The sequence below is a fragment of the Anomalospiza imberbis genome, unplaced genomic scaffold, assembly GCF_031753505.1.
Source record: "Anomalospiza imberbis isolate Cuckoo-Finch-1a 21T00152 unplaced genomic scaffold, ASM3175350v1 scaffold_53, whole genome shotgun sequence".
In the NCBI taxonomy this organism is placed as follows: domain Eukaryota; kingdom Metazoa; phylum Chordata; class Aves; order Passeriformes; family Viduidae; genus Anomalospiza; species Anomalospiza imberbis.
In genome coordinates, this window is record NW_027100141.1 from 664435 (window position 1) to 683842 (window position 19408).

At 53.2% G+C, this 19408-nt stretch overlaps 3 protein-coding genes across 3 annotated transcripts in view; 2 read left to right on the plus strand and 1 right to left on the minus strand.

Annotated features, from left to right (window-relative positions):
- LOC137467193 (zinc finger protein 850-like) overlaps window positions 1–19408 on the minus strand; it is a 528258-nt gene that overhangs the window by 410909 nt on the left and 97941 nt on the right. The gene's annotated exons all lie outside the window — the stretch shown is intronic.
- Window positions 1–19408, plus strand: part of LOC137467192 (zinc finger protein 271-like) — a 443780-nt gene that overhangs the window by 401968 nt on the left and 22404 nt on the right. Inside the window, exon 5 of the mRNA XM_068178731.1 lies at window positions 8021–8027. Within this exon, the coding sequence (XP_068034832.1) occupies window positions 8021–8027 (7 nt within the window). The remainder of the gene's footprint in view (window positions 1–8020; window positions 8028–19408) is intronic.
- LOC137467179 (olfactory receptor 14J1-like) lies at window positions 10885–11482 on the plus strand. Its single transcript, XM_068178721.1, has one exon. The coding sequence runs from the start codon at window positions 10895–10897 to the stop codon at window positions 11480–11482; it is 588 nt and encodes a 195-aa protein (XP_068034822.1). The 5' UTR covers window positions 10885–10894.

A 19408-nucleotide genomic window follows, 5' to 3' on the forward strand; every position in this document is an offset into this window, starting at 1 on the left:
TGAAATTATTTTCTCATTGAAGTTATTGCCTTCAGCACAAAAACACCTTAGTGGCGAAGGCACAGAAGAATCTGGCAAGTAAGAATCCTCAATTCAGGAAAGCTTTACTTCCCATTGCTCGACTCAAGTAGTTCCAAAAAGTTGCAAACTTCCCAAATGAATTGGGATGGCCTGAGGAGGTGAAGATTTGGAATTTTGCTTCCCATCTCAAAGCAGCAACTCATTTGCCTTAACCTCATCCACTGAGGGTCACTTTACAGAACAGAGCACTACACAAAAAAAGGGCAAAACTAAGGGCCATTCTTTGGTTTTCTAAGTAGGGATGATAATATCCTAATTCTCTTAAGGAATAAAAGCTCTCAAGAAATCAAAGTCCACTCAGTGGTAGAAAAGTAGCTCAAAGAATTGAGTAGATGGCAAAAGGGCTAATCCTCCCCCTGGTACAGATATCTAAGTGGCCAGTAAAGTACAGCTCTCCCCTCTTGTTCCCTGCAGGAGAATCAGGACCATGAAGAGGAAAAGTCAAAGATATTCCTTCTGGCCTCCATAACCAAAGCTGTGCCAAAGCACAGATGCTGCCTTCAAACTGACTCAAATTCCAGCCTAGACCTCTCACCTTCCAGACAACTCCTTCTCCAACACCCCACCAGCACCAAGCCCCCCAAACTCCCGCACAGAAGCCCTCAACACCCCGCCAGGAGCCCCAGCTGTCCCCGTCCCTCCGCAGAGCTTTCCCACCCTCCAGCAGACGCCCTGGTTCCCTGCAGGTGCCGTGGGATGGCACTCAGGAGGATCTGCTCCAAGGCCTTCCCCTGGAGCACGCTCAGGCTGCCAGGCCTATGGATCCTGGATCATCCTTCCCACCGAGCCTTCCTGTGCACGGCTGCTCCATTTGCACCTTTGCGCTCAGCTCGGACTTCTCCACTTCACCAGGAGTGCTGGGAAAGGATGGAGAGCAGCCTGGCAAGCTCTTTCTGCAGCTCCCTCTTTACTCTTGGGGAGGGAGAACATTCCACAGGAAAGCAACTGGTGCCACAAGGAGCGGGTGGCCTCAGGCACCTTTGGGGATGGAACAAGGCCTTGGTTTGACATAAGTAAGCACAAGCCATTCACATGAGTAAACAAGTAATTAGCACAGACATACCTAAGTACTTAGCACCAGTTAGCATAAAAAAAACCTGGCAGGCCTAACTTGACATGAGAGTGACCTGACAAAAAGCTTTAGACACAGTCTACCAGAAGAACTAAGGGCAAGTGTGGAATCAGCCCTGTGCAGGGAAGCCCTGAGGAAGACTTTGTGCTGCTTTGGGGCATCGAGACCGCTCCTGGCCAGGGCCTGGACATCAGCTTCAAGTATGGGAATCTGACACAATGTATTTCCAACCGCCTGCCTATGGAATCACCGCAGCAGTGTAAAGATGGATGGTGTTTTTATACAACTCCTACATCAACCCACTGAAATTTATACATGGTGGAGAAACATTTCAGTGGGTGCAGACCCTTGCCCTCCTGCCAGGTCAATAAAAGGTCTTTTGGCTGACAATGCATTTGTCTGCCGATTTGTTTGAATGAGGGAGACCCCTCAGGACTGCTGTATCCTGAGGGAACACCGTTGGCCTTGGCCTGCAGGCACCTGCACAAGCTTAAAACCAGCTGCCTCAGCTTCCAGGACCTCTCTTGGCCAGCATCCTGACGTGGATGCAGGACTGCTGCGAGGCACTGCTGGGACCCAGCGGGACAGGACCGGCTGTCTCGTGTCCACGTAGCACCCCTCACACAGCCAGGGCCATCCCAAAACCAGACAAACACTCACGTGTCAGCACAGGGGAGCAAGGAGCACTGGGCTGCTCTCAGGGCATCTCAGCTGGGCTCGCTCCACAACACACCCCCACTTTCAGGCCTGCTGATGCCCAGCTGCCAGAAATGCCTACCTTGTTCTCTCCAGGGTGCACAGGGAGAGCCAATGAGCAGGACGCCTTGGGAGGCAAACCTTCCCAGCCTTTTCTGAGGCCAGGGACACACCAAGATCAGCCAAGACTCTCCACGCTGCCTGGCCCACCCAGCCCAGCTCTGTGCTGGCCCTGGGCCACAGCAGCTTCCACCAAGCAAGAGCCACATGCACATTGCCAAGAGTTGAAACACAGCAGACAGGGAAGAGGTGAAAAGTGTGTGTGTAAAGGCATTTTAATTCACAGCTCTCAGAGAGAGCTCTGGGGCTCACGGCTGGACAAAGACGCTCCTGCTCACGCCTCTGTCCAAAGGGGGGAACACACCCTGCTGCAGGTGCTTGGGTTGGTCTCCACAGGTCCAGGTGGATGCCAAACCTGCTCTTCACAGCCTTCTCCCTTGCCCTGCTCCTCTGCCAAGTGCAACGGGCCTCAGGAAGTGAAAGGACCACAGAGAGCCAAAGGGGGACCCTTGCACCTGCCTCGCTGTGAGCTCCCTGGGAAGCACTTTCCTTGAGAAGCAAGCCCCTTTCCTCCAAAGGCATTTCCCCAAATGTGTAGCTGTCCTGGGGAACATCAACACACTCTTAAGAAAAGCTGGCAAGGCTGAATGACTTCAGGTCCTTTCAGGACAGGCATTCCAGCTGTAGCTCATATTCTCCCAAGTGCGTTTCCAGGTGGAGGTTCAGAGGGGCAGCCCCAGGCCCTCTACAAACACAAGCTGCCCGCTGCCTCTTCACCTGCCTCAACTCCTGCCTGCGGTCACTGCAGCAAAACCAGGCTGTTCCAGCCAGAGCCCAGAGCCCAGAGCCCTGTTCCCACAGGACGCTCTTGCCAGCACCTTCCAGGACTCTCCGCTGTGCATGCAGCACTTTTCATGCCAGCTCTCAACAGTGGGATTTGAGGGGCACCAAGGACAAATGTCACAAACCTGTGTGACACTCCAGATCCTCATGGAACCAGGGGGCCAGTGTGACACTGTGAGAAGTTGTGGAACCAAGGGGATCACTGTGGCACTGTTGGGGCCCATGGAACCAAGGGGCCAGAGTGACACTGTGGAGCCTCATGGAAACAAGAGGCCATTGTGAGCCTGCAGGGCTGTAACACCCCAGAACACTGAAATGCTGGGGGTCACCAAAGGTTCCTTTACTTGAGTTTGGTGCACAGGAGAAACAGCAACCAGATATTCTCACCATGGCCAGATGAAAGAGTTTTCTTGGTAGGAAGGGACCCAGCTCGTTAGTGAATGGCCCACACAGGGATGGAACCCACAACCTCAGTGATACCAGCACCATGCTCTAACCAATGGAGCTAAGAGATCAAAATAACACAAAATTTTACTGACAAAATATAGATAATCAAGGAACTTGAGCAAAGAGTTTCATACAACATCCACTTCAGCATAAAACTCTTACCATAGCATTAACTTTGTTAACTTAGCCCACTTTCCCTAAAAACCTTTAACCCTTACGATGATAAGTTACCAAAAAATGTTCCAGGTAAGCAGGATTAGAAGAAGAAGAAATAGAGGACAACAGAAAGACAGAAGGTCTGTAGAAAGACACACACATAGAAACAAACTGCTCAGGTTCCAGCATCATTAACAGAGGAACCCCAGGAGAAGGCAGGAGCCAGACCATGGGCTGGCCTCGTGCTCCGGCTTTTAAACCCCTGGGCCTTCATGGGCCCGCCCCTGGGGTGGGACTGCCAGTTGCTTGTCCAATCAGAGTCAGGTTAGGCACCAGCTTCTGGTGTGTGATTGACTGACAACTGGGCCAATCAGAGCTGGGGTAGCCCTGCCTGCTGTGTGATTGATTGACAGCTGGGCCAATCAGAGCTGGGGTAGCACTGCCCCTGCTGTGTGATTGACAGCTGTGCCAGGCCAGGGCTGGGGGCGGGGCTCTGTCCCACCACAAACCAAGGCCTGACCCGCTCCTGGTCCCACACAGGCATTCCGAGCATCCCAAGGTGTCTCGGGACATCGATCTCATCCAGCCTCTGACAGTGACCACGGTGACACTACGGAACCTCATGGAGCCATGGGTCAGTTGTAACAACGCAAGTCCAAGGACACCATGGTGACACTGGGGAACCTCATGGAACCATGGGTCAGTTGTGACAATGTGGGTCCAAGGACACCGTGGTGATGCTACGGAATGTCATGGAGCCATGGGTCAGTTGTGACAATGCAGGCGCCAAGGATACCATGGTGGCACAATGGAACCTCATGGAACCAAGGGGCCATTGTGACACTGTGCTGCCTCATGGAATCAAGGAGACCATTGTGAACACGGGGGCCCCAAGGAACCAAGGGTCCATGGTGACCTTGTGGAGCCCGCAGTGTCACAGAGGAGCCATTGTGACACAGCGAGGGCGCATGAAGCCCAGGAGCCATCGTGACACATCAGGGCTTTGTGGAACCACGAAGCCATTGTGACATTGCAAGGCCCCATGGAAGCCCAGGGCCATTGTGACACTGCAGAAGCAAGGGGAACATTGTGACACTCCAGGACCTCATGGAACCAAGGAGACCAGTGTGACACTGTGGGGTCACATGAAACCAAGGGAACATGGAACAGGTCTGGCTGGCTGGGCCTCCAGGGGACCACCTGAGAGGTCCAGCAGACCTTGGCATGTCAAGAGCTGCTTCTCACCTGCCCTGAAGCACTGGGGCCCTGGGCTTTCCTTCCTATGGGAGAGAACTGTCATTCTCCTCCATGGGCCATGGCCAAAATTGGGATTTCTTCTCCAAATTTCCTTATATGCAAAGATTGTTCCCAGATGAAATCTGCCAGGAGAAACAGATCTGGCTGCCCTGGCCATCCAGGGGCCACCTCTCATCTGCCTTTGAAACACTGGGACCATGTGCTTTTCTTTCTTATGGGAAAAAACCATCCATCTCAACTAGGCACCCATGGCCAAAATTGGGGATCTGCCTCCAGAATTCCCTATATCCAAGGATAGCTCCCAGACAAAAGCTGCCAGGGGAGACAAGTCCGGCTGGCCTTGACTTCCTGAGGGCTGGCACTCATGTGCCTCTGAAACACTGGGGCTCTGTGCTTTTCTTCCTGTGAAAAAGGACTCATCTTCCTCTCCAGGTGCCTATGGCCAAAACTAATGCTCTTTGTCCAAGGATAGCCCCTAGACAAAAGGTGCCAGGACAGACAGGTCTGGCTGGCTTGGCCTAAGGGTGGCCACCTTTCATCTTCTTCCAGAACACTTGGATTTTGTGCTTTTCTTTCCTATAGGAAAAAACCATCCATCCTGACCAGGCGCCCATGGCCAAAACTGGGATTCCACCTCCAAAACTCCGTACGTCGAAGGATTGCTCCCCAGTGAAAGGAGCCAGGATTAAAGGTTTGGCTGCATTTGGCCCCTTGGGGGCTGCCTCTCACCTGCCTCAAAAAACTTGGTCTCAAAGCTTTCCTTCCTATGGAAAAGAGCCGTCCTTCTTCTCAAGGTGTCCATGGTCAAAATGGAGATTCTTCCTCCCAAATTCCATATATACAAGGATCCTTTCATGACAAAAGCTGCCAGGACAAACAGGTCTGGCTGGCCTGGCCACCCAGGAGCCACCTCTCTCCTCTTCTGCCTTTGAAACACTTGGGCTCTGTGCTTTCCTTCCTGTGGAAAAGAACCATCCTTCTTATCTATGCAGAAATGGCCAAAATTGGGGTTCCACCTCCCAAATTCCCTATATCCAAGGGTTGCTCCCAGCCAAAATCTGCCAGTACTGTCAAGTCTGGCTGGCCTTGGCCTCTGGTGGCTGCCCCTGCCACACTGGGTCTCGGTTCTTTCCTTCCCATGGAGATCACTGTGACACGGTGGGGACCTCATGGAAGCAAGGAGATCATTGTGGCACCACTGGAGCCCATGGAACCAAGGGGCCATGGTGACACAGCGGGGCTTCATGGACCCAGAGACCATTATGACTCTGTGGGGCCTGATGGAACCATGGAGGCCATTCTGACCCTTCAGGGCCTCGTGTCACCAAGGGGGCATTGTGACACCACAGGGCCTCATGGAAGCAAGGGACCATTGGGACACTGTGGGGCCCCATGGAACCGAGGGATCATGGAACAGGTCTGGCTGGCTTGGCCTCCCAAGGGCCACCTGACAGGTCTGGCTGATGTTGGAATGCCAAGGGCTGCCTCTCATCAGCTCCTGGAGCACTGGGACTCTGTGCTTTCCTTGCTAAGGGAAAGAACTGTCCCTCTTTTCAGATGCCCATTGCCAAAATTGGTAAGCTCCCTTAAAATTTCCTCTATGCAAAGGTATCTCTCAGAGCAAAACCTGCCAGCTCTGGCTGGCCTTGGCCTCCAGTGGTCACCTCTCATCTGCCCCTGAAACAGAGGGGCTCTGTTCCTTCCTTCCTAGGGATAAAAAACAGCCTTCTTGCCAAAGACCATGGCAAAAATTAGACTTTGGCCTCCCAAATTCCGTATATCCGAGAATTGCACCCAGACAAAAGTAGCCAGGACAGACAGGTCGGGCTGGCCCTATGCTCCGGTGATTTTCTTAGACAGTGAGCTGAATGTTTTCATTTGAAAACACCTTGGAGAGGGCCCAGAGATGTCCCAGGCTGGGATTTTGAGGCCTTGGGCACATGACCACTACATATGGACAAAGGAGCTCTGTGCTCTGTGCTGTTGGGGTGGTTTCTCATCACAGAAGTGATGTCCTGAGAGAAGCTGCTAGCAGCTTCCTCGGTGTCTGACAAAAAACCAATCAGTAATTAGCTTTGAGAGCTGACAATCTGTTAAACCTCTAAGGAAACTGCACACGCCTCTGTGAAGACACAAGTTAAAGATGGAGAAGCCTGGCTGGGTTTCTTTCCCTTCTGGCCAGCAAAGAGGTGACCAGGCCGGCCCAGCCCCCGTCTCAGCCAGGCCAGGCCGGGCGGCTCCTGCCGTGGGGCCGGGCCCCTTCCCAGGGAGCCGCCAGGCCCCATCGGCTGCCGGGCAGGGCAGGGGAGGCCGCGGGGCCGAGGCCGGGCCGGGCCGTGGCTGCGGTTGCTGACATCTGGCCGCTACCGAGCCCTGCCCCGCCGCCAGCCCGGGCCCAGCCAGGATCCGCCGGGCCCCAGGAGCAGCCCCGGGCCGGGCCGGCTCGGCCAAGGTTCTGCCGCCCTTGGGGTTCGCCCGCAACCAGCAGGCAGGGGGAGGAGAAGCCATGGGCCCCGGCCGTGCTGCTGCTGTGCTCTGGCCTGGCTGCTGAGATCCTGGCCCTGCCCCAGCACGGCCCAGCCTGACACAGCCCCAGCGCAGCCGCTGCAGAAACCTCCATGGTAAAACAGCTCCGGCCGCAAGTACCGAGCCCGGCCGGGGTCACGGAACCATCTGCAGGCCCCGGCTGAGATATTGACTCTTCCAGTGCTTCCATCCTCCCTCGAGGGAGAGAAAAGGACAAAGTGCAGGCACACACAGGAGCAACATGAAGACACCGAGGTCAGTGAAGAGGAAGTTGAGTCCCAGATGGGAGGGATGAGGAGATGCCTTCATCTTGGGGCTGAAATCCTCTGGTAAAGCTATGGAGAAGGATGTAATTGATACATCAGACTCTCTTTTTCCCTATAACACATTGAAAAGAATTGGGAGATGACTTGTTCAGCAAAGGCCTCCATGCTAATGTAAGGAAATGTTGAAGTAGCTGTGATCCCATGAGAAGTTTGAACAATGAAAGACAGCAGAGTGATGTGAACCTATGTCCCCAGGGAGAGAAGAAGAACTCTTTTTCAAGAGATGAAGATGATTTCAGAAATAAATGAAGAGAACCTTTGCTCTAAAACAGCTCATCTTTAAACTAATATCCCATAAGCTGGCATGGCCCATAAACACAGCTGTGGGAAAAGATGTGAAAAAATGGGAGGGACTTCATGATTGCAGATTTTTCTGAGCAGCTGCAATTAGTGGAAATTAAAAGCCATGCGACAACTGTTTTCTTGTGGAGAAGTCTCCATATAATAACAAGAGGAACTTCTCTCCCTGAGTGAAGTGAAGAAAAACTTTTCTAGAGGTGGTAAACAAACAGAGAATTTTAGGTTTTGTCTCTTTATATTGTCAGGTTGTGTGGAGAGGGGAAGTGTTCGGAAAGTTTTGTTCTGATTCTTATATATATAACTCTTTCTTTTAGTTACTGTTAATAAACTTTTCTTTATACACTTTTAAAGTTTTGAGCCTATTTTCCCTTTCTCCTAATCTTATCTCAGAGCAGGAAATGAGTAAGTTTATTCCAGTGAGTGCCCTGGTAATTAGCCAACACTGAACCCACCACAAAAATTAATGCATTGGCTGAGAAATCTCAAAATGGTGAACCAAAATCACTACAGAAGCCTTCCAGATGAACTGCATTAGAGCAGAGGGAAATCAAAGTACAGCCATGGTTTGTCAGGATTTGTTTGATCCTCATGAGCCCTGTGGTGCATCTGGAGCTGAGCCCTGGAACCTCAGGGCCTGAGAGGAGATTGCACAAACCTTTCCAGGAGTCAAAGTAAGAAGAAAACCACAAAATGTCTCAAAGCATTAATGGGTGCCACTGAGGTCCAGCCCCAACACAGGCTCCTCATGGACTCCTTGGAGGAGAGAACTGGAGGCCAGGATGGCACAAAAACCTCTCAGAGACTCAAATTGCACAAAAACCTGTCAGTGTGGAAAGGAAAATCCAAAGTAACTTAGAAAAGTTGAGTATCTCAAAGCATTCATGAGCCCCACTGAGTGTCAGTACAAAGCTCTCAAGGGACTACTTAAAACAGATAATTGGGGCCATGATTGCACAAACCTCTCACAGAGTCTGGATCAAAAGGGAAACACCAAGTACCTTAAAAGAACTGAAGTACCTTGAAGCATTAATGAGCCCCACTGAGTGTTGTTCCTGACAAAGCCTCTCCAGGGACTAATTACAGCAGATAATTGGAGGCCATGACTGCACAAAGCTCTCAGAGACTCCAAGGCAAAAGCCAAAGCCAAAGTGCTTTGAAAAACCTGCAGTCCCTGGGAGCATGAAGGAGCCCCCAGGGCCATTCCTGAGCAAGGCTCCCCAGGGACTCCTTCCAGCAGATCCTTGAGGCCACTGGGATGTGGGCTAGGGGGGGATGCTGAGGGCAGGACAAGGGGCTGACAGTGCCCAGCCTGGCTGGGGCTGTGCCAGGAGGCCCCAGTGCCTCAGGACAAGGTGTCTCCTGACAGCCCTTGGTGGCACAGAGCCTGCTGTGCCCCAGGGCACCAGGACTTGGCTTCTCTTGGTCCCCACCTGTCATCAGTGCCTCCAGTTCTCTGCTCTGCCTGGGGCCTGGGGACACTTTCTCAGTCGTGTCCCTCAGTGGGACCCATTAAAAGTCAAAGAAACTTTGGAGTTGGATTCTGACTTGGAGATCTGGAGAGGTTTCTGCAGCTCCCTCTCAGGGCCTGATGTTCAGGGCCTGAGCACAAAGCCCCAGAGGGTCATTAAAGTCCTTGTGCTGTGTCTGTGCTGCTGAGCTGGGCCGGACTCCTGGCACAGAGGGTGATCCTGGTAACCAAGGAGAGCTTCAAAAGCACATTTCTCTGCATGAGCAGCTCTTCTCCCAGCCCAGCAGGGCTGGGGCACTGCCTGCAGCCAGCCCGGGCACAGCACAGAGGCACAGAGAGCTTCCATCAGTCAGGGCTGGGAAGGTGCTGAGAAGTGCCTGGGGCAGAATCAATGGCAGCCCTTGGCACAGGAACCTCTGGCTGCAGGACAATGCAGCTGCAGCTCCTGGAGTGATCTCCTACAGCTGGATCATCCCAATGCCCACTGACCCTGTGAGTACATTCTCTGATCCTCTCTTGTGCAGAGCAGCCAGGGGTGCCCAGGGCTGTCCTGCAGAGCAGGGTCCTGCAGCCCAGGGCGCTGTGCTGGGCCAGGGACTCTGCTGCCTGCCAGGGACAGCTCTCAGCCGGCCCAGGGAGCTGCTCCCAGCGCTGGGGGACAAGATGTGGGTGGAAGGAGACAGTAGGTAAGGCTTGGAAATGTTCTCCTTGTGTGGTGAGGATGCTGCATTGGTCAGGACTGCTCCCAGCATGGGCTTTAACTCCAGAACATTTCCAAGCAGATTATACAGGGAGCACAGTAAGTCATGGGCTACAAAAAAGGGAAAATCCTGTTTTTTAATCTACTGCTCTAGGTTGCTTGGATGGGACATTGCACATAGATATTCATGTCCCAGTTCCGGTTGAGAAAAATAAAGAAGTTTTCTCTCAGATATGATTAAAGCAGGAGTGACAAAAATGAGCAGAGGGCCCCTTAGAGGCAGCATCAGTGTCACTTTTCCAGCCTCCTCAGGGTTGCTCTGACGTTGCCATCACAGCCTGCAGAGCCAGAGCTGCCCCTGGGCTGTGCCTGAGCTGGGAGGGGTCTGCAGGGCAGAGCTGAGCCCCCAGAACTGGGCTGGGCTCTGTCAGCACTGGCAGGGCCCAGCCCTGGGCACAGGGAAGCAGCTGCTGGCAGGGACAGCTCCAGGCAGCAGAACCCTGGGCAGGCACTGGGACAAAGTGCCCCAAAGCTGTGCTAGGATATTTAAAGTCCTCTCCAAACCCAGCTATTCCATGATTACTGTTCTTACAGATCCCCATGTGCAGCCACAGCCAATGTCCAACAGCAGCTCCATCAGCCACTTCCTCCTGCTGGCACTGGCAGACACGCGGCAGCTGCAGCTCCTGCACTTCTGCCTCTTCCTGGGCATCTCCCTGGCTGCCCTCCTGGGCAACGGCCTCATCATCAGCGCCGTAGCCTGCGGCCACCACCTGCACACGCCCATGTTCTTCTTCCTGCTCAACCTGGCCCTCAGCGACCTGGGCTCCATCTGCACCACTGTCCCCAAAGCCATGCACAATTCCCTCTGGGACACCAGCACCATCTCCTACACAGGATGTGCTGCACAGCTCTTTTTCTTTCTGTTCTTCATCTCAGCAGAGCTTTCCCTGCTGACCATCATGTGCTACGACCGCTACGTGTCCATCTGCAAACCCCTGCACTACGGGACCCTCCTGGGCAGCAGAGCTTGTGCCCACATGGCAGCAGCTGCCTGGGCCAGTGCCTTTCTCTATTCACTGCTGCACACGGCCAATACATTTTCCCTGCCCCTGTGCCATGGCAATGCCCTGGGCCAGTTCTTCTGTGAAATCCCACACATCCTCAAACTCTCCTGCTCCAAATCCCACCTCAGGGAACTTGGGCTCATTGCTGTTAGTGCCTGTTTGGCATTTGGCTGTTTTTTGTTCATTGTTTTCTCCTATGTGCAGATCTTCCGGGCCGTGCTGAGGATCCCCTCTGAGCAGGGATGGCACAAAGCCTTTTCCACCTGCCTCCCTCACTTGGCCGTGATCTCTCTGTTCCTCAGCACAGGCATATTTGCTCACATGAAGCCCCCCTCCATGTCCTCCCCATCCCTGGATCTGGCCCTGTCAGTTCTGTACTCGGTGGTGCCTCCAGCCCTGAACCCCCTCATCTACAGCCTGAGGAACCAGGAGCTCAAGGCTGCAGTGAAGAGACTGGTGACTGGATGGTTTCGGGAACATTAAACTGCTGGCCAGTTTATGCAAATCACTTGAAATAAAAGTCATCTTTGATACTTCTTGTTGGTTTGGTTGTAATTTTTTTTTTGCTTTCCTTTACTTTTTTTGCAATATTGACCACAAAGAAATGTCATTGTTTATGCCATTTCTCCTTTTTTTTCCCTCCACATTCCCTCTGGCCACAGAAAGTTTCAATGAGGGGCTGCACTCACGGTGGCTTTAAAGGAACTAAAGGATGTCTCAGCAAAGTTTTCTGCAGAGATGCCCTTTTGTTGCCTTCTCTGGAGCTGCAGCAGCAATGTCTGTGTGCAGAGCTGGGGGCAGATCAGTGCTGGCACAGCAGCTGTGCCCAGCAGCAGCAGCACTTGGTGTTGCCAGTGCTGCTCCTGTGGCCCTGCCCCGCTGCCCTGGTGGCCCTGGTGTTGCTGCAGGGCCTGAGTGCTCTCGGGGCCGGGCACAGTCCTGGGGGTGGCAGTGCCGGGGCTGCAGCAGGGACAGGCCATGGGCACTGCTGGGGCAGCGCTGACGCCTCAGGCCAGGGCCTGGGGGCTCCAGGCTCCTTGCCCAGGCTCTCTCAAGAACACGGCCAGGCCAATGCTCAGCACAGAAAACCCCCGTGAGCAGCCCCAGGCTGGCCGTGGGCAGGCTGGGGGCAAACAGCATGGCTGGTGCTCTGCAAGGGCCCTGGGGGAGACGGGAAGGAGCAGCAGAGCAGGGGCTGATCCATCCCCAGTGCGCTGGACAGCCCAGGGCAGCGTCCCAGAGCGTCCTGATGGAGCTGCCAACAACATCCCCCCTCTGCAGCCCTGGCCTCTCCCCCAGCTCACACAGGTGCCGCATCCTTGCAGGCACAGCCACGGCAGCGCTGGCTCAGGAGCCCCTGTTTGCATTGCACACAGCAGGCGGGAGCACCCCCATGCTGCTGCTGTGGGGACATGAACCTGAGGGAGCACAAATGCCATCAGTCCCTGGGGCCAGGAAGGGCTGGGGGACGCCAGGGAAACCACTCAGCTTTATCCTGGCCTCTGCAGCCAGCCAGAAATTTTGTTCCCATCAGCTGGGAGTTTCCTGTCCCACTGCAGACGCTGCTGCTCAGAGACAGGGCTGCCTGGCAGCCACCCCCAAACTGCACTGAGCGTTTCCTTGGCTTCACCTTTGCTTTTTTTAAATCTTCTTGCTACTATTCCTTCCCATTGCCCAGCCCTGTTCCCTCCCCTGCAAACAGCCCATCCCTGTTTGCCCTTTCCTCTCTGGCCCCGCTCCCCATTCCAGTTCCGGACTTGGCACCATGGGATCGTCCCTTGGGGAGCAGGATCATCCCACAAGTGCTGCAGGAATTGTCTGCAGGCTCCTGCAGTGCCTCGTGCTGCTCCCTTGCCAGAGGCAGCCCAGGCCAGGGGGGCACATCTGGGCTGCTGTGTCTGGCTGTGGGGCTCCCTGTTCTGGGCAGTGAGGAGGGGCTGCAGAGGCTCTGCAGGACTGACAGGATGGGCTTTGGGGCTGTGAGGAGAAGCTGAGGGACCTGGGCTGCTGGAGCTTCTGAAGAGGAGGCCCAGGGCTCCTTCTGCAACTGCTCCAAGGGTGGTTTCACAGAATCCCAGAATCAGCAAGGCTGGAAAAGACCTTGGAGACCATCAAGTCCAGCCTGTGCCCTGACACCACCTTGTCTCCCCTGAGCCTCCTCTTCTCCAGGATCAACAACCCCAGCTCCCTCAGCCGCTCCTCACAGGACTTGTGCTCCAGACCCCTCACCAGCCTTGTTGCCCTTCTCTGGACATGCTCCAGCCCCTCCATGTCCTTCCTAAATTGGGGGGCCCAGAACTGGACACAGCACTCGAGGTGCTGCCCAACCACTGCTAAGCACAGGGGAAGAATCACTGCCCTGGTCCTGCTGGCCACACCATTCCTGATCCAGGCCAGGAGCCATTGGCCTTCTTGGCCACCTGGGCACACTGCTGGCTCATGTCCAGCCTGCTGTCCATCAGTCCCTGCAGGTCCCTTTCTGCCTGGCTGCTGTCCAGCCACTCTGTCCCCAGCCTGTAGCGCTGCAGGGGTTGTTGTTTCCAAAGTGCAGGACCTGGCACTTGGACTTGTTAAACCTCACCTTGTTGGATTTGGGCCCTGGATCCAGCCTTTCCAGGGCCCTGTGCAGAGCCCTCCTGCCTTCCAGCAGATCAACACCCCCAGACAACTTGGTGTCACCACGGTTCCATGAGGCCCCAGAGTGTCCCAATGGTCTCCATGATTCCATGAGGCCTCCCAGTGTCACAATGTCCCTCTGGTGTCACAAAGTCCCTTGGATCCTTGGGCCCTGCAGTGTCACAATGGCACCGTGGTGCCCCAGGGCCCTGCAGTGTCACAATGGATCCTTGGTTCCATGAGGTCTGGCAGGGCAGCAATGCTCTCCTTGGTTCCCGCTGTCTCCCACACCTCCCACTGTCAGGCTACAGAAGGACACCTGGCTGATGAAGGGAGTGGGAGTGCATACCTACTCGAGGAGGTGATAATAAAAATCCCTCCCAACCCCCTCTCTCAAGCCAGGTGCCACTTCAGATTCGGTATGATCCCCTGGATCTGGAGAGTCAGCCAGATGGTTTAGAAGAAAATTATCTGCCCAGTGAGCCTCCCAATTATGATTCATCTGTGAGACAGATCAGCACCTCTAACATCAAAAAGGAAAGAAGGGTAATCGTGGTGGGTGACTCCCTCCTGAGGGGAACAGAGGGCCCCATATGTCGACCAGACCCACCCCACAGAGAGGTCTGCTGCCTCCCTGGGGCCCGGGTACGGGATATCACTGACACACTGCCTGGGCTGATTCAGCCCTCTGATTATTGCCCACTGCTGATACCCCAGGCTGGCAGTGATGAGATTGAAAAGAGGAGTGTCAGGGCAATTAAAAGGGACTTTAGGGCATTGGGTCAGGTGGTTAATAGGACAGGGGCACACACAGTCTTTTCCTCAGTCCCTTGGGAGTCTGAGAAAAACGCTGAAAGCAATAGGAGAGCTCACATTATCAACGAGTGGCTCAAGGGTTGGTGTCATCGACAAAATTTGGTATTCTTTAATCATGGGGAAACTTTTACATCACCTGGCCTCCTTGGACCAGATGGGCTCCATCTTTCTGTGAAGGGCAGAAGAATTTTAGCTCATGAACTGGCAGAACTTGTTGAGAGGGCTTTAAACTAGGTCTGAAGAGGGAGGGAGATGCAGCTGGTTTGTCTGGAAGCAGGCTCGTGGGTGGTAAGCCTGAGTTAGGGGTGAAATCAGCAGCCCAGCTGAGGTGCATGTACACCAGTGCACACAGCATGGGTAACAAACAAGAAGAGCTGGAGGCCATGGTGCAGCAGCAGAGCTGTGATGTAATTGCCATCACAGAAACAGGGTGGGATGACTCACATGGCTGGAGCACTGCACTGGATGGCTGCAAGCTCTTCAGGAGAGACAGGAAAGGGAGAAGAGGTGGAGGGGTGGCCCTTTACATTAGGCAGGGTTTTGCTGCTGTGGGTGTTGAAACTAATGATGATGGAGTTGAATGTCTATGGGTGAGACTTAGGGGGAAGGCCGACAAGGCTGACATCCTACTGGGAGTCTGTTATCGTCCACCCAACCGGGAAGAAGAGGTGGACAACTCATTCTATAAGCAGCTAGAGAATGATTCAGGATCATCAGCCCTTGTCCTTGTAGGCGACTTCAACCTGCTGGACATCTGCTGGGAACTCAATACAGCTGAAAAGAGGCAGTCCAGGAAATTTTTAGAGTTTGTGGAGGACAATTTTTTGTCGCAGCTGGTGAGTGAGCCCACCAGGAGAGGGACTATGTTAGATCTGTTGTTTGTAAATAGAGATGGGCTGGTGGGAGATGTGGTGGTTGGAGGTCACTTGGGGCACAGTGATCTTGAAATTATAGAATTCTCATGGTGAAGTCAGGAGGAACACTAATAAGACTTTTACATTGGACTTTGGAGGGCAGACTTTGGTCTACTTAGGAGACTTATTCAGAGAGTTCCTTGGGAAGCAGCCCTTGAAAACAAAGGCGTTCAGGAAAGGTGGGCGAGCTTCAAAACAGAGATCTCGAGGGCACAGGAACAGACTGTCCCTGTGTGCCGAAAGACGAGTCGACTAGGCAAACATCCAGTGTGGATGGGAAAGGAGGTTTTGAAGGAACTTAGGAATAAAAAGAGGATGTATCATCTTTGGAAGGAGGGTCAGGTCTCTCAGGTAGTATTTAAAGGACTTTCTAGGGCATGAAGGGAAGAAATTAGGGAGGCCAAAGCTCAGTTTGAACTTAAAATAGCAGCTTCTGTAAAGGCTAATAAAAATATTTTTTCAAATATATCAATGGTAAAAGGAAGGGTAAGAACAACCTTTTTTCTTTATTAGATGTGGAAGGGAATTTAATAACTGCAGATGAGGAGAATGCAGAGGTGCTCAACACCATTTTTTTTGCCTCAGTTTTTAGTGAGAAGACAATTTGCCTTCAGGACAACTCTCCTCCTGGGCTGGTTGATGTTGCCACGGAGCAGAGTGGGACACTGTTATCCAAGAGGAGGCCATCAGAGAACTTCTGAGCTGCTTGGATGTTCATAAATCCATGGGACCAGATGGGATCCTCCCCAGGGTGATGAGGGAGCTGTCAGATGAGCTTGCCAAGCCGCTCTCCATCATTTACCAGCAGCCCTGGCTCACTGGTGAGGTCCCAGATGACTGGAAGCTGCCCAATGTGACGCCCATTCAAAGCAAGGGTGGGAAGGAGGATCCTGGTAATTACAGGCCAGTCAGCCTGATCTCTGTACCCGGTAAGGTCATGGAACAGTTTATACTGAGATGGGCAACAAGGCTGATGAGGGGTCTGGAACACAAGACCTATGAGGAATGCCTGAGAGAGCGGGGTCATTTATCATGGAGGAGATTCAGGGATGACCTTATCACTCTCCATACTCCTTGAAAGGTGGCTACAGTCAGGTAGAGGTCGGCCTCTCTCCTCACAGCAACTGACAGGACCAGAGGACAGCGTCTTAAGCTGCACCAAGGGAAATTTAGGTTGGATATTAGGAAAAAAGTTTTTTATGGAAAGGGTGATATATTACTGGAATTGTCTGTCCAGGGAGGTGGTGGAGTCACCATCATGGGATGTGTTTAAACAAAGACTGGATGTGGCACTCAGTGCCATGGTTTAGCTGAGGTGGTGTTAGGGCATGGGCTGGACTTGATGATCTTAAAGGTCTCTTCCAACCCAGCAATTCTGTGATTCTGTGATTGTGTGACATCACAGAGCAGGCTGTGACATCACAGCGAGGCTGCATAACATCACAAAGGTAGCTGTGACATCATAGAGCTGGCTGTGACATCACAGGGTGTCTGTGACATCACAGGGTGTCTGTGACATCACAGGCTGGGCTGTGACATCACAGGGCAGATTTTGTGATATCACAGAGCAGACTGGGACCTCAAAGAGCAGGCTGTGACATCACAGGACACCTGTATGAAATCACAGGTGGCCTGTTGCATCTCAGAGTGGGCTGTGTGACATTACAGGGCAGCTGTGTGACATCACAGGGGCTGTGTGAGGTCACTGGGGAGGTCACTCCACCCCAGCTCCCCCTCCCAGTTCCCCCAGAGAAGTCCAACGCTGCTCGTGCACAGCGGGGTCCCCTGTCCCCCCAGGTCCCCCCGCCCCCGGCGCCGCAGCCTCCCCCAGAGGATGTTCCACGAGATCGACCCCAGAGCCTGACACGGGGATGGGGGCTGGGGCCATGGGGGGTGGGACAGGGGGACAGGAACCCTCAGGCAGCGTCCCCGTGTCCCCCAGGGCCAGAGCCTGGGCCAGGGCTCCTTCACCCTGTTACCAATGAGGGCTTGAGAGCGCTGAAAAAATCCCCAGCAAGGGATCAGCAAAAACCAGATTTAATATTAAGCGACAGCACCACAAAGTTCCTTGGCAAGAGTCACTCTGCTCCTGACTGGACACTGCAGGCACACCAAGGAAACAAAGAAACAACAAAACCAAACAAAATCCAGGCAATCAAACCAGAAATGAGCCAAGACTTGGGGCTTTCATTCATATGGAAAAGAACTGTCCTTCTCCTGCAGGTGCCCATGGCCAGAACTGGGATTTCACCTCCAACATTGCCTGTTGTGACAGCCTGGAGGAGATTGTTGGCTGGAAACATTTCATGTGTGGGGAGGAAGGGGCAGGTCCAGCCTTGCCCTGCCCTGGAACCCCAGCCCTGCCCTGCCCTGGAACCCCAATCCCCCCAGAGCCTCTATCCCAGCCCAGCAGTGTCTGCCAGTCCCTGGCACAGCACAGGCAATGCTCCACAGCCACCTCTGGAGCCCCCAGCCCAGCTCCTGAGTGACCAAATGACCCCAAGTCCCACCTGGGGAAGGGCCCAGGAACACCAAGGGGTATTTAAGGCTGAGCACAAGGCAAGCACACATCTTGACCCTACCTCCTCTTGGAATTTCTATCTGAATGCCACTGGAATCTATGAGTTGGTAGCTCTGTGTGTGTTCTTCTCTAAATCTTATTTTTCTCTCTTTCTTTGTCTACTTCTATTTCTGTCCTCTTGAAAATTTTGAGTAACTTAAAATTGAACAGACTTAGAGTTTGTGAAGTCGAATGGGCCAAGTTAATGCTTTGAGAAGTGTTTTGTGTGAATTAAATGTTATATTAAACCTTTTGCCAAAGTTTCTCTGGTTTTCTAAAGTTCCCAGTTAGGGCTGTTTTGTTGTTTGGAGCTCCTGAGAATCTCTTATTGGTATTTCTCCAGTGCATCCAACTCAGAGGACACAAACAATTGCAATTCCTCTTAAATGTCTCCTTGAGAGAGTTGTTTGGGGGATGGGGGTCAGGGCTTTTGTGTCCTGCTTGGCACAGCCCAGGCAGGGCTTTCACAGCCACATTCCACACTCCATTTCCCAGCTGGAGCCGCTGGTGCCTCTGAGTTCTGCTGCCCCAGCCCCAGGGACGCTCTCCTTGTCTGCCCATTCCCCCACGGTCTCTGGGCAGGGATGGCCTCAGTGGGAGCTGCTGACATCCTCAGCAACTTGGAGGCTGCTGCTGAATTTTACTGCTCCAGAGGCTTCTTGAGCCTCCAGCTCTTCAGTTCAGGAATTCAGTGTCCCAGAGCTCATTAACGTTCAGAACAGGTTAACAAGCCAAGCCTCTGGGAATAATGTAAGCATTAAAATGTTTTGTGGAAAATTAGACCAATTTCAGAAGTCTATTCCAAGTGAATACACTATATTTAAAAAGACAGTGAGATAAGGTTTTTCAGGTCCTGTTGGTTTTTTTTTTTCTGTTAATTCATTGATAAGTTCAATCTCCAATTGACACTGAATCCAAGTACCTCCTCATGCAGTTGGAACAGATATGAAAATCAAGACCCTTCATGGCTGACAATCAATCTGACTCTGTCCCTACCCCCACCCCACCATCTCCCCCATCCAAGCCCTGGCAGTCAGAGCAGCCTTGTGCAAATCTGAGCTCCCTCCAGCCCAGGCTGCACCTGCAGGTTTCAGCTCCTTGGCTCCAACTCCCCCTGCTTTCCTTGGAGAATGAGCTGCTCCAGACACAGAGAGATGTTCATTTCTTTTCAGCCAACAAACCCAAGGGAAGGCACAGCTCCATCAAATGCAAAAGTCATTCTTCTCTCTGGCTGTGCCCTGCCCCTGATCCCCACAGCCTGTCCTGTTTCCTTCATCCCTCCTTTGCCAGGGACTTTCTGGGACAAGGGAGCTCTGCTCTGGGGATGGAGGGAGGTCCAAGTGCCACCACTGGAATGGGAACCACAACTCATCAGGTTTGTGTCCTTTGGGGGTCAGGACCTGGTGAGACTCAGAGGCACAGAAAGTTTCTCTTCATGGCCAACAGACCATGGTTGAACAGGACACAATTCAATAACAATCACACTCTTCCCTGAGCAATGTG

Excerpts from the sequence above, each read along its gene's own strand:
- LOC137467179 (XM_068178721.1), top strand. The coding sequence starts at position 10,895 with ATGTGCTACGACCGCTACGTGTCCATCTGCAAACCCCTGCACTACGGG.